This window comes from Halichoerus grypus, chromosome 14 (genome assembly GCF_964656455.1).
Source record: "Halichoerus grypus chromosome 14, mHalGry1.hap1.1, whole genome shotgun sequence".
Lineage (NCBI taxonomy): Eukaryota > Metazoa > Chordata > Mammalia > Carnivora > Phocidae > Halichoerus > Halichoerus grypus.
The window spans coordinates 8,606,924-8,627,287 of record NC_135725.1 but is presented as its reverse complement, the minus strand read 5'-3'; the positions used below and the strand labels follow the sequence as shown (position 1 = coordinate 8,627,287).

The following is a 20,364-nucleotide window of genomic DNA, read 5'->3' as shown; positions in this document are numbered from 1 at the left end:
TCTTCTTCCCAAAGCAAAGCCAAGTCAATTTAGGAACAAGCTCTGATTGGGGTCATTAGCCATCCATCATCCTTCCATTTGGGTCAGTAACCAAGAACTACCCCTCACCTCCAGAAGGAAGCCCCTCCCAAAGGGTGAAGCTTTATATTTCCTTCACGTGCAAGAATTATCCATCCAGAAAAACCATCAGACCCAGCCCAGAAAACTGCTGTAATAAACACACCTTTGGAGAGAGTTCCATTTCTCCTGGATCAGGGAAAATAATTCTTAAGATCTCAAAAGAGAATTCTAATTTCTAGGAGGTGCTAATTCTAGTCCCACCGTGGTTAGCACAACTGCAACCTGTGCTTTGTGATCCTATCAGATGATCAGCTGAAATCACTATTCATTTTGTTCAAAAACATACTTTCTCTCCCACACAATTTATTCAAGGGTTCCTTTAAGATTTCAGCGGAAGATCCAGCTTCTGCTGGAAGTGCTTCTCCAATTACAATGGAATCCCCTTAACTCTTTGATCTGTCTATCCATTTATTCCCGACTTCTGACTCCAGGAATCATTAAGTGGTCTTTCCTCTCTTAGATGGCAAACTCTGTCATGCCTCATAATTGAGTGGGCACTCGATAAATGAATGCTATGGTGCTCTGAGGAATAATACACTTCCTATTGGCAGCAAATCCGGGAGAAACTTCCTTAGAAGAAAGCACTGTCAATTACCACTTAACAAGCCTGGATTTTGGCTCCCAGAGAAAAAGCAAACCAAACAGTAACAACTCACCCCCAACAGTAGCCACATCGCTATCTGGCCCCTGTCCTCCAGTCACCTGGCAAGTGGCTGGCCCCATAGCAGGTCCTTGTTGGTAGACTGACTCATAAAAGCAGGAGAATGGTGATACGTAATCCATCACTGATATAGGTAGACGCCAGCTAGGTGCCTGACCGTCTGGCTCTGCGGAGCTTCTGACCTCCTGTGGTCCTCGGCTCTCTTACAGCTGGCGCATCTAGCTGCGATGAGAGATGTCAGGCCGGGAGCAGGATGCACAGAGAGGACGGGGAGGCCGTTCTGGAACACTGGCAGGGGATTCACCTCTTTCTTCTGCTGCAGCCTCCCCAACTTCCCCGTCTCCCCGAGGGTGAAGCTTCTTCCAACTCGACTACACAGCCTTCCTTCTACGCTACCCTGGGCCAGGCCAGAGCTCCACGCTTGACACCGAGTGATTCACAATTAGAATGCCAGTCACCTAGGAAGTTCACGCCCAGGCCCCATTTCCAAACTTTGTCATCGAATTGGTCTAGAGTCCAACTTCAGTGTGGATATTCTGGAAAGCTCTCCAGGGGATCTGAATGTGCAGGCAGGGCGCAGGCCCGCTGACCTCCTTCATTCCAACCCCTCGGCCCGGACCTGCAATCCCTGGGTCTTTTACAGGGAGCGCTGCTGATAACAACAACAATCAATATCACGTTTAATAATAGTACCTCACAATTCCTGAGCATTTCTTCTATGCCTGGCACTGTTCTAAGTGCTTTACTCATACAAAGGCACTGAATTCTCATAAGAAGTGGGTGCATTTGTCATTCTTATGTTTCAGGTGAAAACACTGAGGCATAAGGAGAGGTTAAACAATTTGCCTAAAACTTCACAGCTAGTAGGTGGCAGTAGGAACCCAGGAAGACTATCTCCAGCACCTTCTCTGTTAACCATTAACCTACGCTGCCTCTCTGTATTCAATGCACAAAGGTTTTCAGCTACCACAGGGGTGCCCTCTGGATCCTGTATGGATATAACCATCTCCTCAGATAACCGTATTTCTGAATACACATATCTGCTCCCACTATCCCCTTAGCAAAAACCTTCTATGGCTTACTAACTGCTCATGGGATAAAAATCCAAACAACATACAAATACCTTCCTCGACTGGACTGGGCTACCCCTCTGGTATCTCCTCCCACCTTCACCCACTCTACCCTCCAACGACTCCGAATGACTAGCAGTCCCTTCCATCCACCATAGAACCCTTGAGAACCAGGACTGCCCCCTCCACACTCTAGATATGGTTGTTATCGGCATTCGTACCGCTCATGAGTGTGTTTCTGAAACAATTTAGAGATGCTAAGACAAAACCTCCCCAAAGAGCCAGGTTGGAAGGAAGCATATTCATTTAGAAACTCAGCCCTTCAAGGGTGCGACCAGCAGTCTAACGTGAATTTAAACCATACCTATAACAAGAAAACATTAGATACATCAACTCTCCACCTTCACAAAACCAAAAGCTTAAAAATGGAATTATCATGATGAAATGACATACGCTTACGGACCTTGCTGCATTACTCATAACTTGCAGATTAAAATTCTTACGTCCTATTAAGCACTTACACTTAGCTGGCTCAGTAGGTGCCACAAAGCCCCCATTTCCTTAGAAACTCCCATTGTAAGAGTGTTTTAAACACTACAGCACTACATTCCAAGACCTCCTATAAATTGCAGTTACGGTGAATGAGAACAATCCAGTTTGGGGCCAGAATCTTAGGAATTAGTTCTCAAGAGTTCCTGGAAAATAAAGTGAAACTGGTCCAGCACTTCATTCCTTCATTGAAAAACGGGTAAAGCAAAACCCAACACTTTGCAAAATACAGGCCACCCATGAGTGCACAATGCAACCGGACTGTGGATGTCCTATATTGGTCTACTTCAATTTAAATGTAAACTACTTGTGGTTCGCTCTCCTTTTCCCAGGTCTATAAATCTCCCCACTACCCTCTGATCCTGCATTTGCATCTGTTTTTCTACTGGACAAGACCCAGTTTGTGCTTTCTTTGTTCAGAGAGAGAACATCTTTCTATTGGGCCACCTAAGTTCCAAATCACGTCCCCTGACCTTACTCATTAGGTACTACACATTACAGAATCACTTGACTTCTCAGTCTAGCTCAGGATGTCTCAACCACGGCCCCAGTGACGTTTTGGACCAGACAGATCATTCTTTGTGGTAGGGGCCTGTTCTGTGTTCTATAAGCTTTTGGTGTAACAGCAGCCCTGGGCTCTACCCCCTGAATGTCAGTAGTACTTGTCCCGGGAGGGGTCTCCAGACATTGCCAAACATTCCCCGAGGGCAGGATCACTCCCAGTCGGAACCACTGGTCTAGCCTCACACACAACCCATTTTGGAGTTTCACTCCCGCTGTAAACGCTTTCCCGTGTTTGGCCACATTTTTTTTTTCCTTTCTGAAATTGTTCAAAAGCAGCCTGCAAAAACAGTCTTTGGCCTTGGGATTTCTAAGGTGGTTTTCTCAGAATGTAACCCTCAGTAGGGGCTCGTTTGTATTGAGTCCATATCGAGCATTTGATTACGGTTGAGGCGGGGGTGCGGAGTTGAGAATTGGCCATGACTCACAAGAAAGCAGCTGTTAGGACAGGCCTTCCTAGTACCTGCATTCCTTTTGTGAATCGCCTCCGGGAGGGGAGGGGCATGTTACTTCCGCTGGATGATCACACATGGAGTTTTGCCTAACACCTTACAGTAAGCACCCTACATCCCCCAAGGGGCCACCTCTCCCAGTCAGTTACTTGTTAGTAACAGAAAACTCAATCCAAACTGACGTGCAACAAAGAGAATTTATTGACTCAGGTAAGTGAGAAGGCCTACAGAATCAGCACTTGCAGGAGAGGCCGACCTCCAGGTGGGCTGAAGGTCAAGTTTGGGTGCCATCTCTCTGAGTCTCTCAGCGTCCACTTCTCTAGGACTCCGTTGGTCTTCAAATTGGCTTCCGTTGTTGTGGTACAACCACCGTACAAGTTCTGGTCCAAGGTCCATATACCACATTGCTTCCAAGAGGGTGCCTTTCTAATGAAGCAGAAGTCCTGAGCGTCATTGTAACTGGACAGACCTGAGGAATATGCTTAGGGCTGAAGCATCCCATCCATGTGGCCAGGACAAGGCCCCGGGCCGATGGGTTGAGGCCCTCGAATCAGTCACAGAGGCTGAGGGAGGAAAGTTATGCTGATGGGTTTAGAACGGTGCTTCTCAAAGTGTGTTCCCTGACCAGTGGCATCAGCATCGCCTGGGGACTTGTTATAAATACAGATTTTCAGGCCCCACCCCAGATTTGCTGAATCAGGAACTCTGGGGTGGGGCCCAGCCATCCCTGTTTGAATAAGGCCTCCAGGTGATCCGGATGGAAGCTAAAGTTTGTGACCCGCTGGTTGAGACCATCAGGCCCTCCCCACGGAGCCTGGAGTGGGGTGAATCTGATGCACTTCATTGGGCTGTCACACCATCAAAAAAGGATACAGCGGAGGCCTCAGAAGTTACAAAAGCCTTTAAAAGGGGAAAGTTCATTTCACGTCTTCCTGTGGCACGGCTACGGGGTAGAAAATGCAGTAATCAGAGCTTCAAACTAGCAACTAGTCTGACGATTACAGGGCTTGAGGCAAAGGAAACATCCAACGTCACGTTTGCATTTTCTGTGGGTCCTACCCCACTCACCCCGAAGAAACTGGACAAATACACGCATGCATATTTGAGAAAAGTAAAGCTACTTGGCCATTCAAACCGCATCGAAGAAGACATTCTCTAAGAAAGTTTCTTAATCATGGCTCATCCTAGGAATCAACTGGAGTAAGATTATATACACAGCCCCTTGGGACAGACACGAGACTCACTGAGTTAGGATCTCCAAGGGAGGAGCTGAGAACCTGCACTTTTTGCAGACACTGCAGGGAGCTTTATGGATTATGGGTGTTTCTCGAAAACACTGTTCTAAGAGATACATCCAAAGAACTGGGGAGAAAAATCTCAGGAAGGAATTATATGAATATTTCTCAGCTCAAATAACAGTTTCTTTCTCTTATTTACCTGTTCCCCTCACTACCAGAGCCCCCTAATTGTTTTTCCTCTCGACTTACCTGCTTCCCAACTCCATCAGTCTTCATACCACTGCCAGAGGGAACGTTCTAGAACGCACTGGCTATCAGGGCCCCAGTCAAAACTCATCACAACCATGGTTTCCTCCAGGGAAGAGAACTAGATGTGTTCCCAGGGAAGGACTTAGCTGGGTGTTACTGCCAATATTCTATTACTTGGAGGCAGCAGTGGACTCATAGATATAGATATATATATTTATTTACAGAAGTAAATTAGCAAATAAAGAGAGCCATAACTGTACTAATTATAGCAATGTCAATACAATTCTGGGCCCTGAGGATAAAACTAAATACATTTTTTTAAAGTAAAGAAATAGAATATGTCAATATCTCCGGGTATTCAGAGTATGCTTTTAAAAATTCTTTTTCGGGATGCCTGGGTGGCTCAGTCAGTTAAGCATCTGCCTTCAGCTCAGGTCATGATCCCAGAGTCCTGGGATCGAGTACTGCATTGGGATCCTTGCTCAGCAGAGAGCCTGCTTCTCCCTCTGCCTGCCCCCCCCCCCCGCTTTGTGTTCTCTCTCTTTCTAATAAATAAAATCTTTAAAAATTCTTTTTCTCTGCATTTTATAATTACTCCTTTGTGAATCACATAATTTAATAAATTTTTTAAAATTAAAAAAAAAAGTCCATCACCAGTCCTCGCCATGGCCTACAGGATGAAGGCAAAGTGTCGCTATGACATACAGATCTCCACATAATCCAATCCCCACCTCTCCTCCTTAGCCTTCTTCCCCACCATTAGCCTACTTGAAACTCACACTTGACACATTCTGCATCTCTTGCATTTCCTTGAATACTTGATACTCTTTGGCCTCTGTTCTCTCTGCTCACGCTGCTTTTCCTTCCCCATTCACCCAGCGCATCAGCCAGGTTAATGCCACATCAGGCTGAGGTAACAAAATCCCAGTAGATGAACACAACACAGATTTATTTTGCACTCACTCTGTGTTAAGAGGCTACAAGCCGTTTTTTTTTTTTTATTCTCCAAAGACCCAGGTAGTAAATATTTTAGGCTTTGTGAGCAACATATGGTTTCTGCTACATATTTTTCTTCTTTGTTTTGTTCATTTGTTGTTTTTTGGGTGGGGTTTGTGTGTGTGTGTGTGTGTGTGTGCGCGCACGCAATCTTTTAAAAAACGTAAAAACCATTCGTATATTCACAGGCCATCCAAAAACAGGCCACTGGCCATTGGCTGACCTCTACTCTATATGACCATTGCCAGATACATGTAGACAGCAGAGAATTACTCATGTAGTCACTCACACTGGGTTCATGAAGCAATCAGATCTTGCACATTTCTTGTCATTAGACAGCAGACAAAAAGCGAGGCTCTTATTCAAGTAATTAAATGCTCCAGTCTGCAAATGGCACCCTGCGACTTCTCACAAATAACTGCCCCAAATTCGTCCTTCAGTCCCACCCAACCATAAAGGGGCCGGAAAGTGCAACCCTACCATGTGCCCAGCAGTAATAAGAACTGACATTACTTGGTCAAAATGATGACTCTACTCAGCTCAGAGTCAACTGTCCTGGAAAGCGTTTTCTGATGCCATAATTCTCCAGCCAGATTAACTACCCTTCCCCTATAATCTTATAGCACCTTGAACATCCCTTGGGCTGTGCTGTTTCTCTGCCTACCCCCCCACCCCGTCCTGAGCTTCCTCTGGTTGGCATCTCCCTATGCCCATTGCATAGCACAGTGCTGACCTCCCAGGGATGCTCAAAGCATGTTGCCTCAACAAAGAAATAAAAATGGTGGACTGTGGGAGTGAATGGTTGCCTCTGCATCTACCTGAAGGCTTTTTTTTTTTTTTTTAAAGATTTTATTTATTTGACAGACAGAGACACAGCGAGAGAGGGAACACAAGCAGGAGGAGTGGGAGAGGGAGAAGCAGGCTTCCCGCGGAGCAGGTAGCCCGATGCGGGGCTCGATCCCAGGACGCTGGGATCGTGACCTGAGCCGAAGGCAGACGCTTAACGACTGAGCCACCCAGGCACCCTACCTGAAGGCTTCTAAATCTAGCTTTGTCAACCTTTCTGAAACCAGTTGGTTCAACCACACCTGTCTCCACTCATGATAAATTTCTCATTTTGGTTATTTGGTTATTTTCTGTATTCATTAAGTCCATTTCTTCTTATAACTGTTTTCTTCTATCAATGCTTTGCAGAGAGCTGGTCCCTGAGGCCACAGAGCACTCGGACTCTATGTGGCTTAGTTTTGTTTTTAGTTTACAGGTCAGAGGGCAGGCACAGAGAGGCACAGTGATTTTCCTAAGTTACACAGCCAATCAGAGGTCCAGCTAAAAGTTATGCTTCGATTCAACAATAAAGCTACCAGATTGAACACAGAGCCTCAGCTAAGTTCACCAACAATTTATTCATATCCCTAGGAGAGGCAGAAAGCATAGTACATGTTCATCAACTGTAAATCTATTATACCATACCAGGGTTTAGCTTGTAGTACCCAGGCATTTATCTCTGAGAAAAATATTAAACACAAGCCACATGGACTGTTCATCAACACTGTGCTTTTTCATATTGATTCCGCTCATCCCTCTACCACCTTTCCTCGTCTGTAAAGTGACACAGCTCATTCTCAGATGGTCTATCAGAACCCTGAGAATATTGAAGATGATGTGCCCTGGAGGTTTTACCATCGCACCTTAAAGCCTGTTAGGTGAACAACACCTGCATGCATTTTCACTACTAAACGGCGTAAGACAAATTTGAATTCAATTTCACATGCAACATGTGCATGGCTGCTGCAGTTGATATCAAATGTACAATCACAGAGCGGGCAAAACGGTGTTCGAAATGAGCTATAGTCTAACACTCCACCCACATACACAGCGTGAAGCCCCTTAATGTTTATCAGTCACAATCCTGATATCCTCTGGCCCCACCAAAGTGTATTCTGATCTGCAATTTTCCTTTTCTTGCCATCTCCTGGATACAGTAAGTTCCTAATAAATATGCCCTCCGATGGCTAGGCTTGACAAATGCCTAGAAGAACCAGGGCAAAGAGAATACAGCTAAGCAGTGCCCACCACGTCTCAGATCACCAGTAGAACACCGCTAGAACGTGGTCCTATTGAAACCTGCAAAGTTTGGGTCATTCAATATGAAAATTAAAAAAAGAGAGAGAAAAAGGAAAAGAATAGCTTTTTAAAAATATGTAAACCGTTTATTGAAGAAGGAGAAACAGCTCAGTGTGCCCTTCAACTCTTGTTAAGTGCTAAATAGACCACAGGAGACAATGCACCTCAACGAAGGGAAAGTGTGCAAGAAAACTGAAGTAAACACACACACACAAAACAAATTATAGGCTCAGGTCCTGCCAGGCACAAAACAAGAATCAATCCTTAATAGGAATCTTGCCTCTACTTCCTTTTTTTCTTAAGCCTTATAATTAACTGTTACAAAGTGTATCAAGAAGAACAAACCTAGGTTCCCCTCCCCCCGAACAAGAAAAGGTTAAGCTTTTAATTACAGGCCCTCAAACTATCATTTTGTGCAATTAGCAATTAACTATAATCGTTGATGAGAGAATGCAGGGCTGCACTAGCAATTTCCCTCCTCCCAGGCTGGGTTATTTTAGGCCCGTTCTATGACAGAGAACCAACCACAAACGCACGCACCCTCACAAACACTCTCTCATTTAAAAGCACATGTAATTTTTAGCGAAAATGGCACCTCGGCGTGCGACTGAGACAGTCACCCGAACCCCTCCTCAGAGCAGCCCGAACGTTTCGAGCCTGTCCACTCCATCACTTTCAGGTGGAGGGAGGAGGCCTGAGGAAGACGCTACCTACCAGCCTTACAGTACCAGCCTCTCTGGGGCGCAGCAGAGGGTGGCTGAGGCAGAGAGAGAGAGATGCTTGTTGCCTTTGGCAGCCGCAGGTCCCCCCGGGCCGCCGGCCCCGTGAGCGGGCGGGCGGTGGCAACGGCGGCTGCCGTTTGCATCCGCGCTCACTGCCGCTGCTCCTTGCGGCCGCTGCATGTGCAGTCGGCGGCGGCCGGGACCGTACGGTAATGACTGCAGGGAGCGCGCCGCTGCGGCGGCGGCAGGTTCCCTAGATCAGGAAATTAGGGCAGGCACCGGGGATTGGAGGCGAGGGCGGCGCGCGAGCCAACCAGCGGCCGCCCCGGGCCCCCGTGAGCCCCGGGCGGACGCGCGGAGCAGCCGGGCCCCAGGAGCCGTCCGGCTGGCAGCGGCGGCCGCGGCCACGGCCACTCACGCACGCACACACACTCGCACACCCCCTGCGCAGGCACCTGGCTGCCCAGAGCTTGTAAGAGCAGCGCGTCGAGGGGAAAGGAGGGCTGAAGCCGCCGCTCCCCCCACCCCACCCCCCGCACACACACCCCTCGCTGACCACTCCCCCTCCTGCCCCCTCCTCGCTGCTCACCCCGCGCTCCTGCAGCCGCCAGTGTGGGTGCTCCGCGGCCGGCTCCGCTCTCTTCTGCCTTCTCCTCTGCTCTCGGCTCCCCACCCCCTCCCCTCCCGAACCCTCCCCTCCTCTTCCCTCCCCTCCTCTGCAGCGCCTGCATTATTTTCTGCCCGCAGGCTCGGCTTGCACTGCTGCTGCAGCCCGGGGAGGTGGGTGGGTTGGCTGGTGGGGAGGAGATTGTGCAAGTTGTAGGGGAGGGGGTGCCCTCTTGTTCCCTGCTCCCTTTCCCCCTTTCTAACTCCTTTCCCTCCTCCTCCCCCTCCCCCCTCCCCGCCCCCACCTCCTACCTCCTTTGCGAAGGGCTGGTAACTTGTTGTGCGGAGCGAGCGGCGGCGGCGGCGGCGGCACCATCCAGGCGGGCACCATGGGCACGTCCGCGCGCTGGGCGCTCTGGCTGCTGCTCGCGCTGTGCTGGGCGCCCCGGGAAAGCCGCGCCACCGGAGCGGGTGAGTGAGGACGCGCCCCTCCGCCGGCTGCCCGGACCCAGCCGGGGCGCCAGGGGGCCCCGAGGCGCGGGTCTCCTTTTGCCCACCCCCCTCCTAGGAGGCGCCTCTCCGCTCTGCTCGCCTCTTTCCCTCCCAACCCTGGTGGCGCCTCTGAGCTGACTGTCAGCGCCGCGGCTACGGGGAGCCGGGCTTGGGGGACAGTGGGATTTGGGGTGTCCTAAAGCCTTGCCTGAACTAGTCTTCATTCCCTTACACTCTGTCCCCCAAAGCCACTGTTTTGCCTCGTTTTTCACCCCGCTTGGCCGGGGCTGGGGAGTGTGGGCTTCTGAGCCACTGAACAATGGTTCTGTCTGCTCTGCCAGGCGGAGTGTTAGGAAGGAGGCAGAGGGCCGGGTCGGGCCGAGCGGTGCGCGGGAGCCCGGGGCACGCTCCCGGGACTTGAGGGAGGGTGGGAGTGCTCGGTGGACGAGGGTGGGCGCCTCCGGGGACGCGTGGCGCCGGGTGCGGGTCCCGGCAGCGAGTCCCTGGTGGCGGTGAGCGGGCGCACGTTCGATGGGCGGCAGCCGGAGGCTCCAGGGAGCCACTACCAGTGCGCAGCCTGCGCACCCGGACTGCGACTGCCCAGGCGCCCGGTGGTCTCTCTGGAGTACGGGTTAGAGGACGAGTGCGGTTTCAAATAGTACTCCCCACTGGGTGTTTCACCCCTTCTCCCTCCCCACCCCTCCCCCCGCCCCCACGCGCCGTGTTTGTAAACCTCCCGGGTCTCCAGTGTGGCTGAGCGGGGGAGGGGAGCGCAACGAAGACTTAATCAGGTTAGTTTGCTGATCTTCGTTCCCGGTGAGATTTCCTCGAGAGGAATTGAGTCCTAATCTAGTGACTGTGTAATTAGCCTTCATTCCAAACAATAGATCAAAGGGAGTAGCGCGAGAGCTGCTGTGTGACGCTGGGGACTACCGTCGAGTGCCCAGGGTCTGCCGCACTGGGCCCGGGAGCCCTGTCCTCAGTCACTCTCCCAGTTGGAGCCGCACAACTTTCCTGGGCAGAGGACAGGAAGCCCTTCTAAGGATTCGGTCAGAGTCCCGGCGCGTCCCTGAAGGGATCTTGGACGTTACTCAGAGGGGCTTGATGGCCAGCTCCAGGGAAGTGGGACAGAAAGCTGGCCCGCGGCCTGAGTACCCGTTCCCGAGTCCCTAGCTCCTGCCGCCGGGTGGCTTAGGAGGCCCGCCTGCCTGCAGTCACGTGTCTCCCGAAGTGAGCCAACTTTAAAGTGTGTGGTCAAGCAGCCTCTCGGGCCATACTTGGGGGTTTGAAGCCTCCCAGTGCCCCCTGCCCTTTGGCTCCGACTGTCCCGAGCAAGCGAGCGTGTGAAGCTGGGACGGGCTTTTCTGCCCTCTGCGATTGGCTGGCCGCCCGATCACGTTTGGGTTGGTCACATGTCTCCGCGAACTCAGAATATAGCAGCCTGAGAAGTATTATCTGTAAGGAAACGTGTAACACCCGACAGGCTCCTTCGCGCTGTTATCTCAAAAGCTTTCCCCCGACCTGGACTCCTTGAAAAAGGCGAGTCGTGGAGACAACCTCTGATGTGTAACAAACCTCAGAGCCTGGAAAAGGCCTGCCTACAAGAATTTTCAGACTGGAACATTAATCATTAATGGATGAGCAATACTAACTTATTAAATGATTTCTCAGAATAGCACCATGACTTGCATTATACTCTTCCTAACATTTCAAAAGACTAAGGTACACCAGAAACTATTGATAACCTTCCCGGAGGTGAGAGAAAGATTCATTTTTGCTGCATGTTCTCTCCGTATCCTTTTGATTTAACATGTAATGACTTTCCCTTAGAGGTTAACTTTATCGGATAGAATGCTGGGAATGCCCTTGAACTGTTGAAATGAGTTAGTTGAAGCCATCTGTTGGCCTTGTATTAGGTAGGTGAGGGTCCCTTTGGCTCCCCTATGTCACGTGTGAAATATATGACATGCCATGAATAGTGAAAAACAGAAGCCCATGCAAGACTTAAATTCTTCAAAGGAAAGGCGGCGCATCATTTTTCAACTGGATAGAATCTGGGGTTGGCTGGGGAGGTATTGATCTTAAGCCAACCCAGACTGACTCCGCTCTGAAGTTCAAAGCCCCAGGGTATGTGGGTTGACTTTCTGGTCCTGGTTTGGTATACATCCCTTCTTCCCAGCCCCTCCCCCCAAAACCCGCTCATGGCACTGGTCTAAAATACTCGAGGACGGGGCAGGGATGTTCTAAGATCCTGACCAGAAACTTCAACCAGGCTAACAAGATAAGTTGAAATTCAGTAGTATACCTGATTGCAAATCCCTAGGAATTCTAGTACATTTTCCTCCAGCCTAGGTAGTCAAAATTAGGATGTGGGATACCACATATTCATTAAAGCCAAAGCCTAGAAAAACCAAGGTTTTAGGAGGGCTATTCAGATATGGCTAGCAGCTAGCAAAAGAGGAGACAGAAGCTTCTCTGACTGTGGGAGTAGGCTGATGAAGCTAGCAGTACAAGAGACCCGGAGGGAGAGGAGAAAATAAACTTGACTTCCATCCCGTAGCACCAAGGGAAAGTGTGACAGTGAACCCAATCCTCGTTCAGGCCAAAGAACGAGCATGTGACCCCAGATCCTTTAAAGGAGGATCACCAGGCAAGTGACAGCTTCCTGAAGTCTGAGCACCTCCCTTCCATGAATCGACCTGTTGCTCCCTTCATGTGACATTTAGCTAGAATGTCCGTCCTGTGTTGTTTTGATTCTCTGCTTTTACTGCTTATGTCCCCAGATTCCTCGTGCATGTATAAAGGCCAGGCTCAGTAGCACAGCCCAATATTAAGACTTTACCATGATCAACTGCATGTTGAAGCACTAAGCATTGCTAGTAAGGTTAATTATAGCAGTCTCCATGCTTCAAAGAAGTGAAGTCCTGATTTAAGTGTTTCTGCCTTTCATAAAATTGAATAACCATAACTTTGATTTCACAGTTTTACTACCATTTTAGAAGTGATGAAAAGTAGCTACAAGCCCCTTCGATTCCAGAAGTATCAAGCTGGTAAGACTTCACAAGAACTCCCAGAGTAGAACATGGCCATAATCAAGGGAACAGGTAGCTCCCAGGCACATGGTTTTGGGTTTTGATCCAAAGGCCGAAAGACTCAGAGCACAGCATAGACATACAAATAACTCATGTTAAAAATCTAGATCATTTTCTATTTCTTACAGAACGTGAATGAAGCTGTCCTTTTTGGTAGAAGGAAGAATGATCAAGGATAGGCAGTTACCTCTTTGACTTCAAGTTATAATTAAATTTACTTTGGGTACTGACTGTTCTTTGGAAAGCCACGTTCCTATACTAGCCTATGAGAAATCAAATGCCTCCAAAGGCTATGATAAGGTCTGCAATGATGTTTATGATAAATGTACCTGCCTTAGGAGCGCTGCTCAGGGTAGACTGCTCTCCAGATGGTTAGTCAATAGACTCAAAATTGCTTAGTATGTTCCCTTCTACTATAAGTTCATCCCAAGAGAGTTCTTAGGGCACAGCATGGAGACTACTTCCAAGATCAAGTGTCCAAAAGTACCTTCTGCAGAGGTGATGGATGAGATGTACCTGTTGAGCAGAAGTGGTCCAGGGACAATTTTTTGTGCCCAGCTAAAGAATTTTTAACTCGCAAATTTGAGGACTGATAGCTTTTTAACTTTCAGGCTGAGTGTGACTTAGCTTGAGCAGAATCTTACTTGATGATTTCACTCTGTATTTTTCAATCTGAATCGGTGTCTCTTTGCTAAGCTGTTCTGTTGGCTTAGCAATAAAAACTCTTAGCATGGTTAATGCCACCTAGTTAGATACACTAGCCATGCTGCAGGAACTAAATCAGATGGCAGGTGATACCGTAAAGTTAGCATACTTTCTCCTTCATGTGATGTGTCCTAGGAAAGCTCGGGCCTGCTGGTTATTCGGGGGCTCTAAGTTAAGAGCTTGCCTCCTGGGTACCACGAGATTAAGGACAGATTATGCAAAAAAAAAAAAAAAAGTGGGGGGGGGTCTTAATGTTTGCTTGTAGAGCCTTTGACTACTTTGTATTTTAGAAATGCTCCTGGGTGGGTGGAATGGAGGAAGGATACGCATGCTCTTGCATTTAAGAGGTAACTTTGAAGGCAGAGACTTTAAGATGGGACCACTGGCTGGAGTGGTTGATCTTGCCACCAACTTGGGGCTTCTGGGTTGGGCCTACTGGCTAGGAGCCTTTATGCATATAGATGTGGTTTTGGGGGGCCGGGGCAGGGTGGAGCTTGCGATTTGCCAAGCAAGGGAGATGATAAAACCTTAGTGATAGACAACATTTGCAAATTACTTCACGTGTTTACATGTTATAACCTAATACTTCCCCTAAACACAACATTTGCAAATTACTTCCCGTGTTATAACTTAATTCTTTTCCCCCCAAACACAATGAGGTAATAGGGTTCCTATTTTATAGACTGCCTCTAATCTTTCATTTTCCTAAGAAGCCTTCCCAAGATCTGAGTTATTAACTGACCTGTAGGTTAACGAAGTAGGTAGTAGACTGATGTCAACATTTCTTGTACTTCTGCTTAAAACCACTTGACATCCATCTACTGAGCACCTACCATGTGCCATTTGGCACCACCAGGCATGGGGGGGGACACAGTAACTAGGGGGTTGGTCCTTTCTTTTATGGCATTTGGTCTAGTGGGGAAGTCAAATCAAGAAATCAATGCTCCAAAGATAGCCTGGCACAGAAGCTCTGGAGAGGAGTGAGCAGATCCAACATTGAAGCCTTAATCATAAAAGAGGCAGATAGCAGTTGAAGGTTGCCTGAGTTCCCACCTGCTACCTCTGTTACACAATATGATGTTTCCCAATTGTCACCAAGAACTTAGACTCTAACGTGACAAAGCCAGATGCTACTATTCCATCTCCGCAGATGACCTTACAAAAGTGTTCGGATTCGAGCCAACGATGGGTTGCTACCAACATTCCCAAAGAGCACAAAAGCATATCCCAAGTGAAATCCAGGTCCCACACATCAAATTTCTAACTCTACCAGTTAGCTGCTTCTACTGTTCCCTGTGTACCAGAACCTCGGTCCTCACAGGAAAATGAGGCCGACACACCCACACGGACACACTCACTCTGACAGATCAGTATGGGAAAGCACACCGTTCTTAAATGATCAGGTGGCACAAGGATAATGTGCGAGTACCCCCACAGGCATAGGAAACAGTGGACTTTGTAACATAGAGTCTTCCAAAGTTTCTAGCTGATCAAACAACTGGTCACACGTTTCAAGTTCAGAAACGCTGGAAAGAATGCCTTGGAAAAAGTCTGTAGTTCAAACCAGCTTTATTAGTGAATTAATAAATCAGTTGAGTCATCCAGGAATACTCACTAGTGCCCAAAGACTCCTGAGACGTCAGGAACCTGGTCCCAAGTTACAAAGATAAATTCTATGCCCTGCCTTACGGGCTATCTCCACTTGTAGAGATGGAAACAGGCAGATAGGGCAAGCATCTCTCAAGGGGAGACATCTCTGCCAACTCCAGGAGAGAAGTACACAGGAGTGACAGGAGCAAACCATGGCCAAGCAAGGGTGTGAGGGTACAGGCCTGGGGAAGTGCGTGGGTCCCTGGGTGTACTCTGAGCAGATGGCTGGTGGGCACCAATAGGGAAAAGTTGGGGGAAGTAGGTGGGGAACTAGACTCAGCCCTAGGTAGGGCCAGTGAGAAGCCCAGAAGTGATCCCATCCTTGGCCCTTCAGGCCATTCTAGGTTGCTTGAATCGCCATCTTGATTTGGATAGAGAATGTGGCAGCCTGGAGACAGGAACAGGAAACAAATTTAGATCAAGTGATGGATGAGAGTCTGGACAGGGCCAGGGCTTGATGACAAAACGTCAGGGGAGAAGAACCCGGGCTCTCTATGAGACCAAGGGTTTAGAGGAAGGGATGGAGCCCCTCAAGCATAGGGGCTTCTGGTGAAGAGAAGACAGATTTTAGAAGAACCTCTTTATCATGCATGCGTGTTAAGGCATCGAGATACATTTTACCCACCTAATGGGCACAGAGGCTTCGCCTCATGTTATCACCATAAGGTCTGTTGTAAGCGTGGCATTTACCAGCCATGCCCATCCGGTGATGGGCATGCAGGCTTATGGGGGCCAGGACTATGTATTCTAACCCTGAAAATGACCTAGTCACTTCCATTGTGGGTAGAATCTTATACCTCCTAACCTTCGGGCAGTGCTTTCCAAGTATGGTCAGAGACCAGCAGCGGTCAGTACCATCCGGGAACTTGGAAAGGCAAGCTTGGGCCCCACTCTGCTCCTGCTGAATCTGAAATTCTGGGAGGAGGGGCCCAGCACAGGTTCTAACAAGCATTGTGGGGATTCGGATGCAAATGAGAACAGGAGCACCACGGACCTAGCAGTCTCCACCCACAGAAACTAATAACTTCCCAATATGCTCCGACTTGACCAAGGTGCCCTAGACTAGAAAGCCAAGCCCTGTAGTCCTAGGAAGAACCTTGCTGAGGATACTCAGGTGGCTTTTTTTTTTTCTTTAAAGATTTTATTTATTTATTCATGAGAGACAGAGAGAGAGACAGAGGCAGAGGGAGAAGCAGGCTCCCCGCGGAGCAGGGAGCCCGATGCGGGACTCGATCCCAGGACCCTGGGATCATGACCCGAGCCGAAGGCAGACGCTTAACCGACTGAGCCACCCAGGCGTCCCTTTTTTTTTTTTTTTTTAATGAAAATGGGGCAGGGAGGGAAGACAGCCTTGTCTTTCAATAATAAGACTGTATTAGGATAGTATCATCTTGACAGCTGAAACTACCTAATTCTGGAATGATTTAAACGGACTCTACTACCCAAGTTACCAAAAGCAACAGAATATTCTAGCGGGAAGTAGTCCTGCGTTAGGTGCTCTAGGTTGTGGGCATGATCAGCGGCGTGGTATCTGGAGCCAGACCGCCCGGGTTCAAATTCTCATTCTGTGCAGGCTGCTCTTGGGCAAGTACTATGCTCCCTTATCTATACTCCTCTTTCCTGATACATAAAAGGGGAACAGTAGTGCTCAGAGCGTAGGATTTAGAATTTAGGTGAATTAAAAGACTGAAGTCTTAGCGCCCTGTTTGGCCAACAATTGTAAGAACTTATTTACCCTTGATTCTTAAGATCACCTGCACCCAATGTCAGTGGAAAAACTGACAACTGAACTGTAAGATTCACTTATTTCAGTGAGTCAGAAGGATTAGCCGAAGTGTTTAACAGCTTCTGGTTGGTTCTTCCAAGCGCTTTAGAGGCTGACGTGAGGGCCAGAGCTCAGCCTTTGTGCCGACAGCTCCGGCCGCCTTCCTTCCTCCCTCTCACTCACCTCCTCTCCAGAGAGAAAAACCACTCTGCTGACTCGCAGGTCTGCTGGTCCTAAAATGAGTTTTAGCCTATGAATAGAAAGATTGGCATTAAAGAAGCAGCAGAAGTGAGCCTGACTAAAAATAAATGCCCTTGGCGGCCCCGAAGTGGCAAACCAAGTGGACTGAAGAAATTCCTGTAGATAACAGCCGGGTGCTCCAGCAACGAGGACAGGGCGAGCCACTGGACTCCTTGGGCCTGCCGGTCCCGGAGGAGTGGCAGCCGGAGTCTCTCTGTGCAAGTTCAAGTTCAGGTCTGCGCCTGATACCCGAAAACCTCTCTCTGGGAAATGCATAGCCCATGTGGAAGGCTGGGCATTTACTGGAAGGTCTATGCAGTTCTCCACAGAAGCTTCCATATTGTTCTTCCTTGTTAACCCTTGCGGGGACAGTCCGACATCAGCAGGCTGACTTCTCTGTGCATGTAAACCGCTGAGTTTCTTGGAGCCAGTGACCTGCCAACATGGCTGGGCAGCAATGCTCACTCCTTAGGTAAGCAAGGCTCCTGGGACAAGACGCCTTGTCGTCAGTTTGCAGGGTCTGATGCCCGCCCCCCGCCCCAAGCAAGTGACAGAATTAGCAAGTCAGCCTCTGACACTTCCGGGCCTTCATTCAATACAAATGCAAACAGCTGTGATGAGGTACATATATGACTAGGTGCAAGGGACTTCCAACCCCTGACCCAGAGGGGCAGGGATATTCATTCTAAGTATTAGAGCTGAAAAGAAAATGCAGATCGAGGCCAACAGTTTGGTTTCTTAAAGCAATAGAAAGAACCCTTCTCAAATGCTCACACAAAACTCTAGTATCGAAAAAGAAAGCCTTCCTGGTTAAACAGACAAAATACCCAAGTTTCCCCACTGTCACTTTCCCCCTCAACTTTAACCACCGTTTCTGGCGCTAAGGCATTCCTATGAAACCCTGTGGCTTTGAGAAACCTGCTAAAAATAACACTTTCTCCCAACTGTTCACCTTTCTGAGCAGATGGATGTGGGGAAACAGGCTGCCTAGAGCTTCTACTTCTGGGGTCATTTCTTGAGGCCTTGGTGGTCTTAGCTTAGTCTAAGAATTAAAAGCACCTTCGGGCAGGGGGCAGGCGCCTAGGTGGAGCCGTCGGTTGAGCATCCGACTCTTGGTTTCAGCTCAGGTTGCAATCTCAGGGTCATGAGATGAACCCCGCGTTGGGCTCCGCGCTCAGTGCAGAGTCTGCCTAGAACTCTCTCTCCCTCCTCCCTCCCCTCCCGCTCTCTCTCTAAAAAAAAATTTTGAAAAAAAATAAATAAATAAAAGCGCCTCGGGTAGAGATGATTTCAAGCTCAACCTGTTCCCTTTATAAAAGTAGAAGCTGAACCTGAGACTTAACTGTCATGGATGAAAATAGCCTATGGGTCCACAGTCCTGTAATCCCCCAAAGCTGTGGAAACCAAAAGCTTCTTAACTTGTTTGGTGCTTTCGGTTCTCCTGGAGCTCTGTAAGGCAGCATTCCCAGCTGAGCGCCGGAGGTGGGAGGGAGAATCTTCTTGAATCCTGGACAGAAGACCCACAGTGCTGCAGCCTGGCTGAGGTCCCAGCACCAGATTCAGGGCCCGGGGGCCCTGGCCACTCTGCACCAGGAGCACTTTCTGCCCAGAAGCAATCTCTCATAACAGAGTGCTTAGATAACAAGAAACTGAGGCACGGCCACAAGGCTTATAGTCTTTACTCACCTCTCTTTAAAGAGAGGGTCCTTTAGAAAGGCAGCTGGACAGCCTTAGCCCCCACCACCCCCACCCCGCTCCTCTCATAAAGGAGCAGCAACATTCAGTACCTTTCTCCCCTTCTAACCCCCATCGCCCCCCGCCCCGGTAATGCAGAGTCATGTGTGTGTCCCGGTAAAAACACAGCTTTAGGATAATCGGGCAGAAGCTTTAGGACAATCGGGCAGAAGTGGAAACACCTCAGATAAGAAGAGGTAGAAATTAAACTCCTTTTGGTCCTAAGGTATTGGAATAAACACTAAGAAAATGCTTTTCTCGGTCCTGAGTCTGCTCAGTATCGACTCTTGAAGCAATGCTGCTGGGATTTTAGTATCATTTATTACTGCTGATCGTTCCGTTTGCTACAACTATGTTCAGAGACCCTGTTGGAGGTGCTGGTGAGCTGCATGCCGGCCTTATTTTACCTGTGTCCCTGTATTTGATCCCAGGCCAGCTTGAGCATCTAGGAAATCTGTAGCTTCAAAAGTCATTTTTCGGATCTTCAGGACCTAACCCTGAAGTTGGAAAACCATCATTTAGCACCTACTTTTATGTCCAAGTCTGATTATAGGTCCAAGTCTGATTATATGCCTACCTTTTTTTTTTTTCTAGAACTTTTTTTTTATTTTTTTTATTGTTATGTTAATCCCCATACATTACATCATTAGTTTTAGATATAGTGTTCCATGATTCATTGTTTGTGCATAACACCCAGTGCTCCATGCAGAACGTGCCCTCCTCAATACCCATCACCAGGCTAACCCATCCCCCCACCCCCCTCCCCTCTAGAACCCTCAGTTTTTCAGAGTCCATCGTCTCTCATGGTTCTTCTCCCCCTCCGATTTCCCCCCCTTCATTCTTCCCCTCCTGCTACATTCTTCTTCTTCTTTTTTTCTTTCTTAACATATATTGCATTATTTGTTTCAGAGGTACAGATCTGAGATTCAACAGTCTTGCACAATTCACAGCGCTTACCAGAGCACATACCCTCCCCAGTGTCCATCACCCAGTCACCCCATCCCTCCCACCCCACCCCCCACTCCAGCAACCCTCAGTTTGTTTCCTGAGATTAAGAATTCCTCATATCAATGAGGTCATATGATACATGTCTTTCTCTGTTTGACTTATTTCGCTCAGCATAATACCCTCCAGTTCCATCCACGTCATTGCAAATGGCAAGATCTCATTCCTTTTGATGGCTGCATAATATTCCATTGTATATATATACCACATCTTCTTTATCCATTCATCTGTTGATGGACATCTTGGCTCTTTCCACAGTTTATATGCCTACCTTTTTGACAGCGTAGGTATCAGTGTCTGAATTTTTGTCTCTTTTTCACTGAACAACCTTTG

The 20,364-nt window shown here is 48.4% G+C and overlaps 1 protein-coding gene and 1 long non-coding RNA gene across 7 annotated transcripts in view; one reads left to right on the top strand and one right to left on the bottom strand.

Moving 5' to 3' along the window:
- Window positions 1-8,996, bottom strand: part of LOC118525360 (uncharacterized) — a 122,235-nt gene extending 113,239 nt beyond the window's left edge. For all 3 annotated transcript variants that reach the window (XR_013443936.1, XR_013443935.1, XR_013443937.1), the window contains exon 1: window positions 8,735-8,996. This is a non-coding gene — a long non-coding RNA (uncharacterized LOC118525360). The remainder of the gene's footprint in view (window positions 1-8,734) is intronic.
- A 697-nt stretch (window positions 8,997-9,693) lies between these two features.
- The window catches only part of VLDLR (very low density lipoprotein receptor), a 30,071-nt gene continuing 19,400 nt past the window's right edge, over window positions 9,694-20,364 (top strand). For all 4 annotated transcript variants that reach the window (XM_036076079.2, XM_078062170.1, XM_036076077.2 and 1 more), the window contains exon 1: window positions 9,694-9,819. In XM_036076079.2, coding sequence (XP_035931972.2) covers window positions 9,738-9,819 — 82 coding nt within the window. In that variant the 5' untranslated portion in view covers window positions 9,694-9,737. The remainder of the gene's footprint in view (window positions 9,820-20,364) is intronic.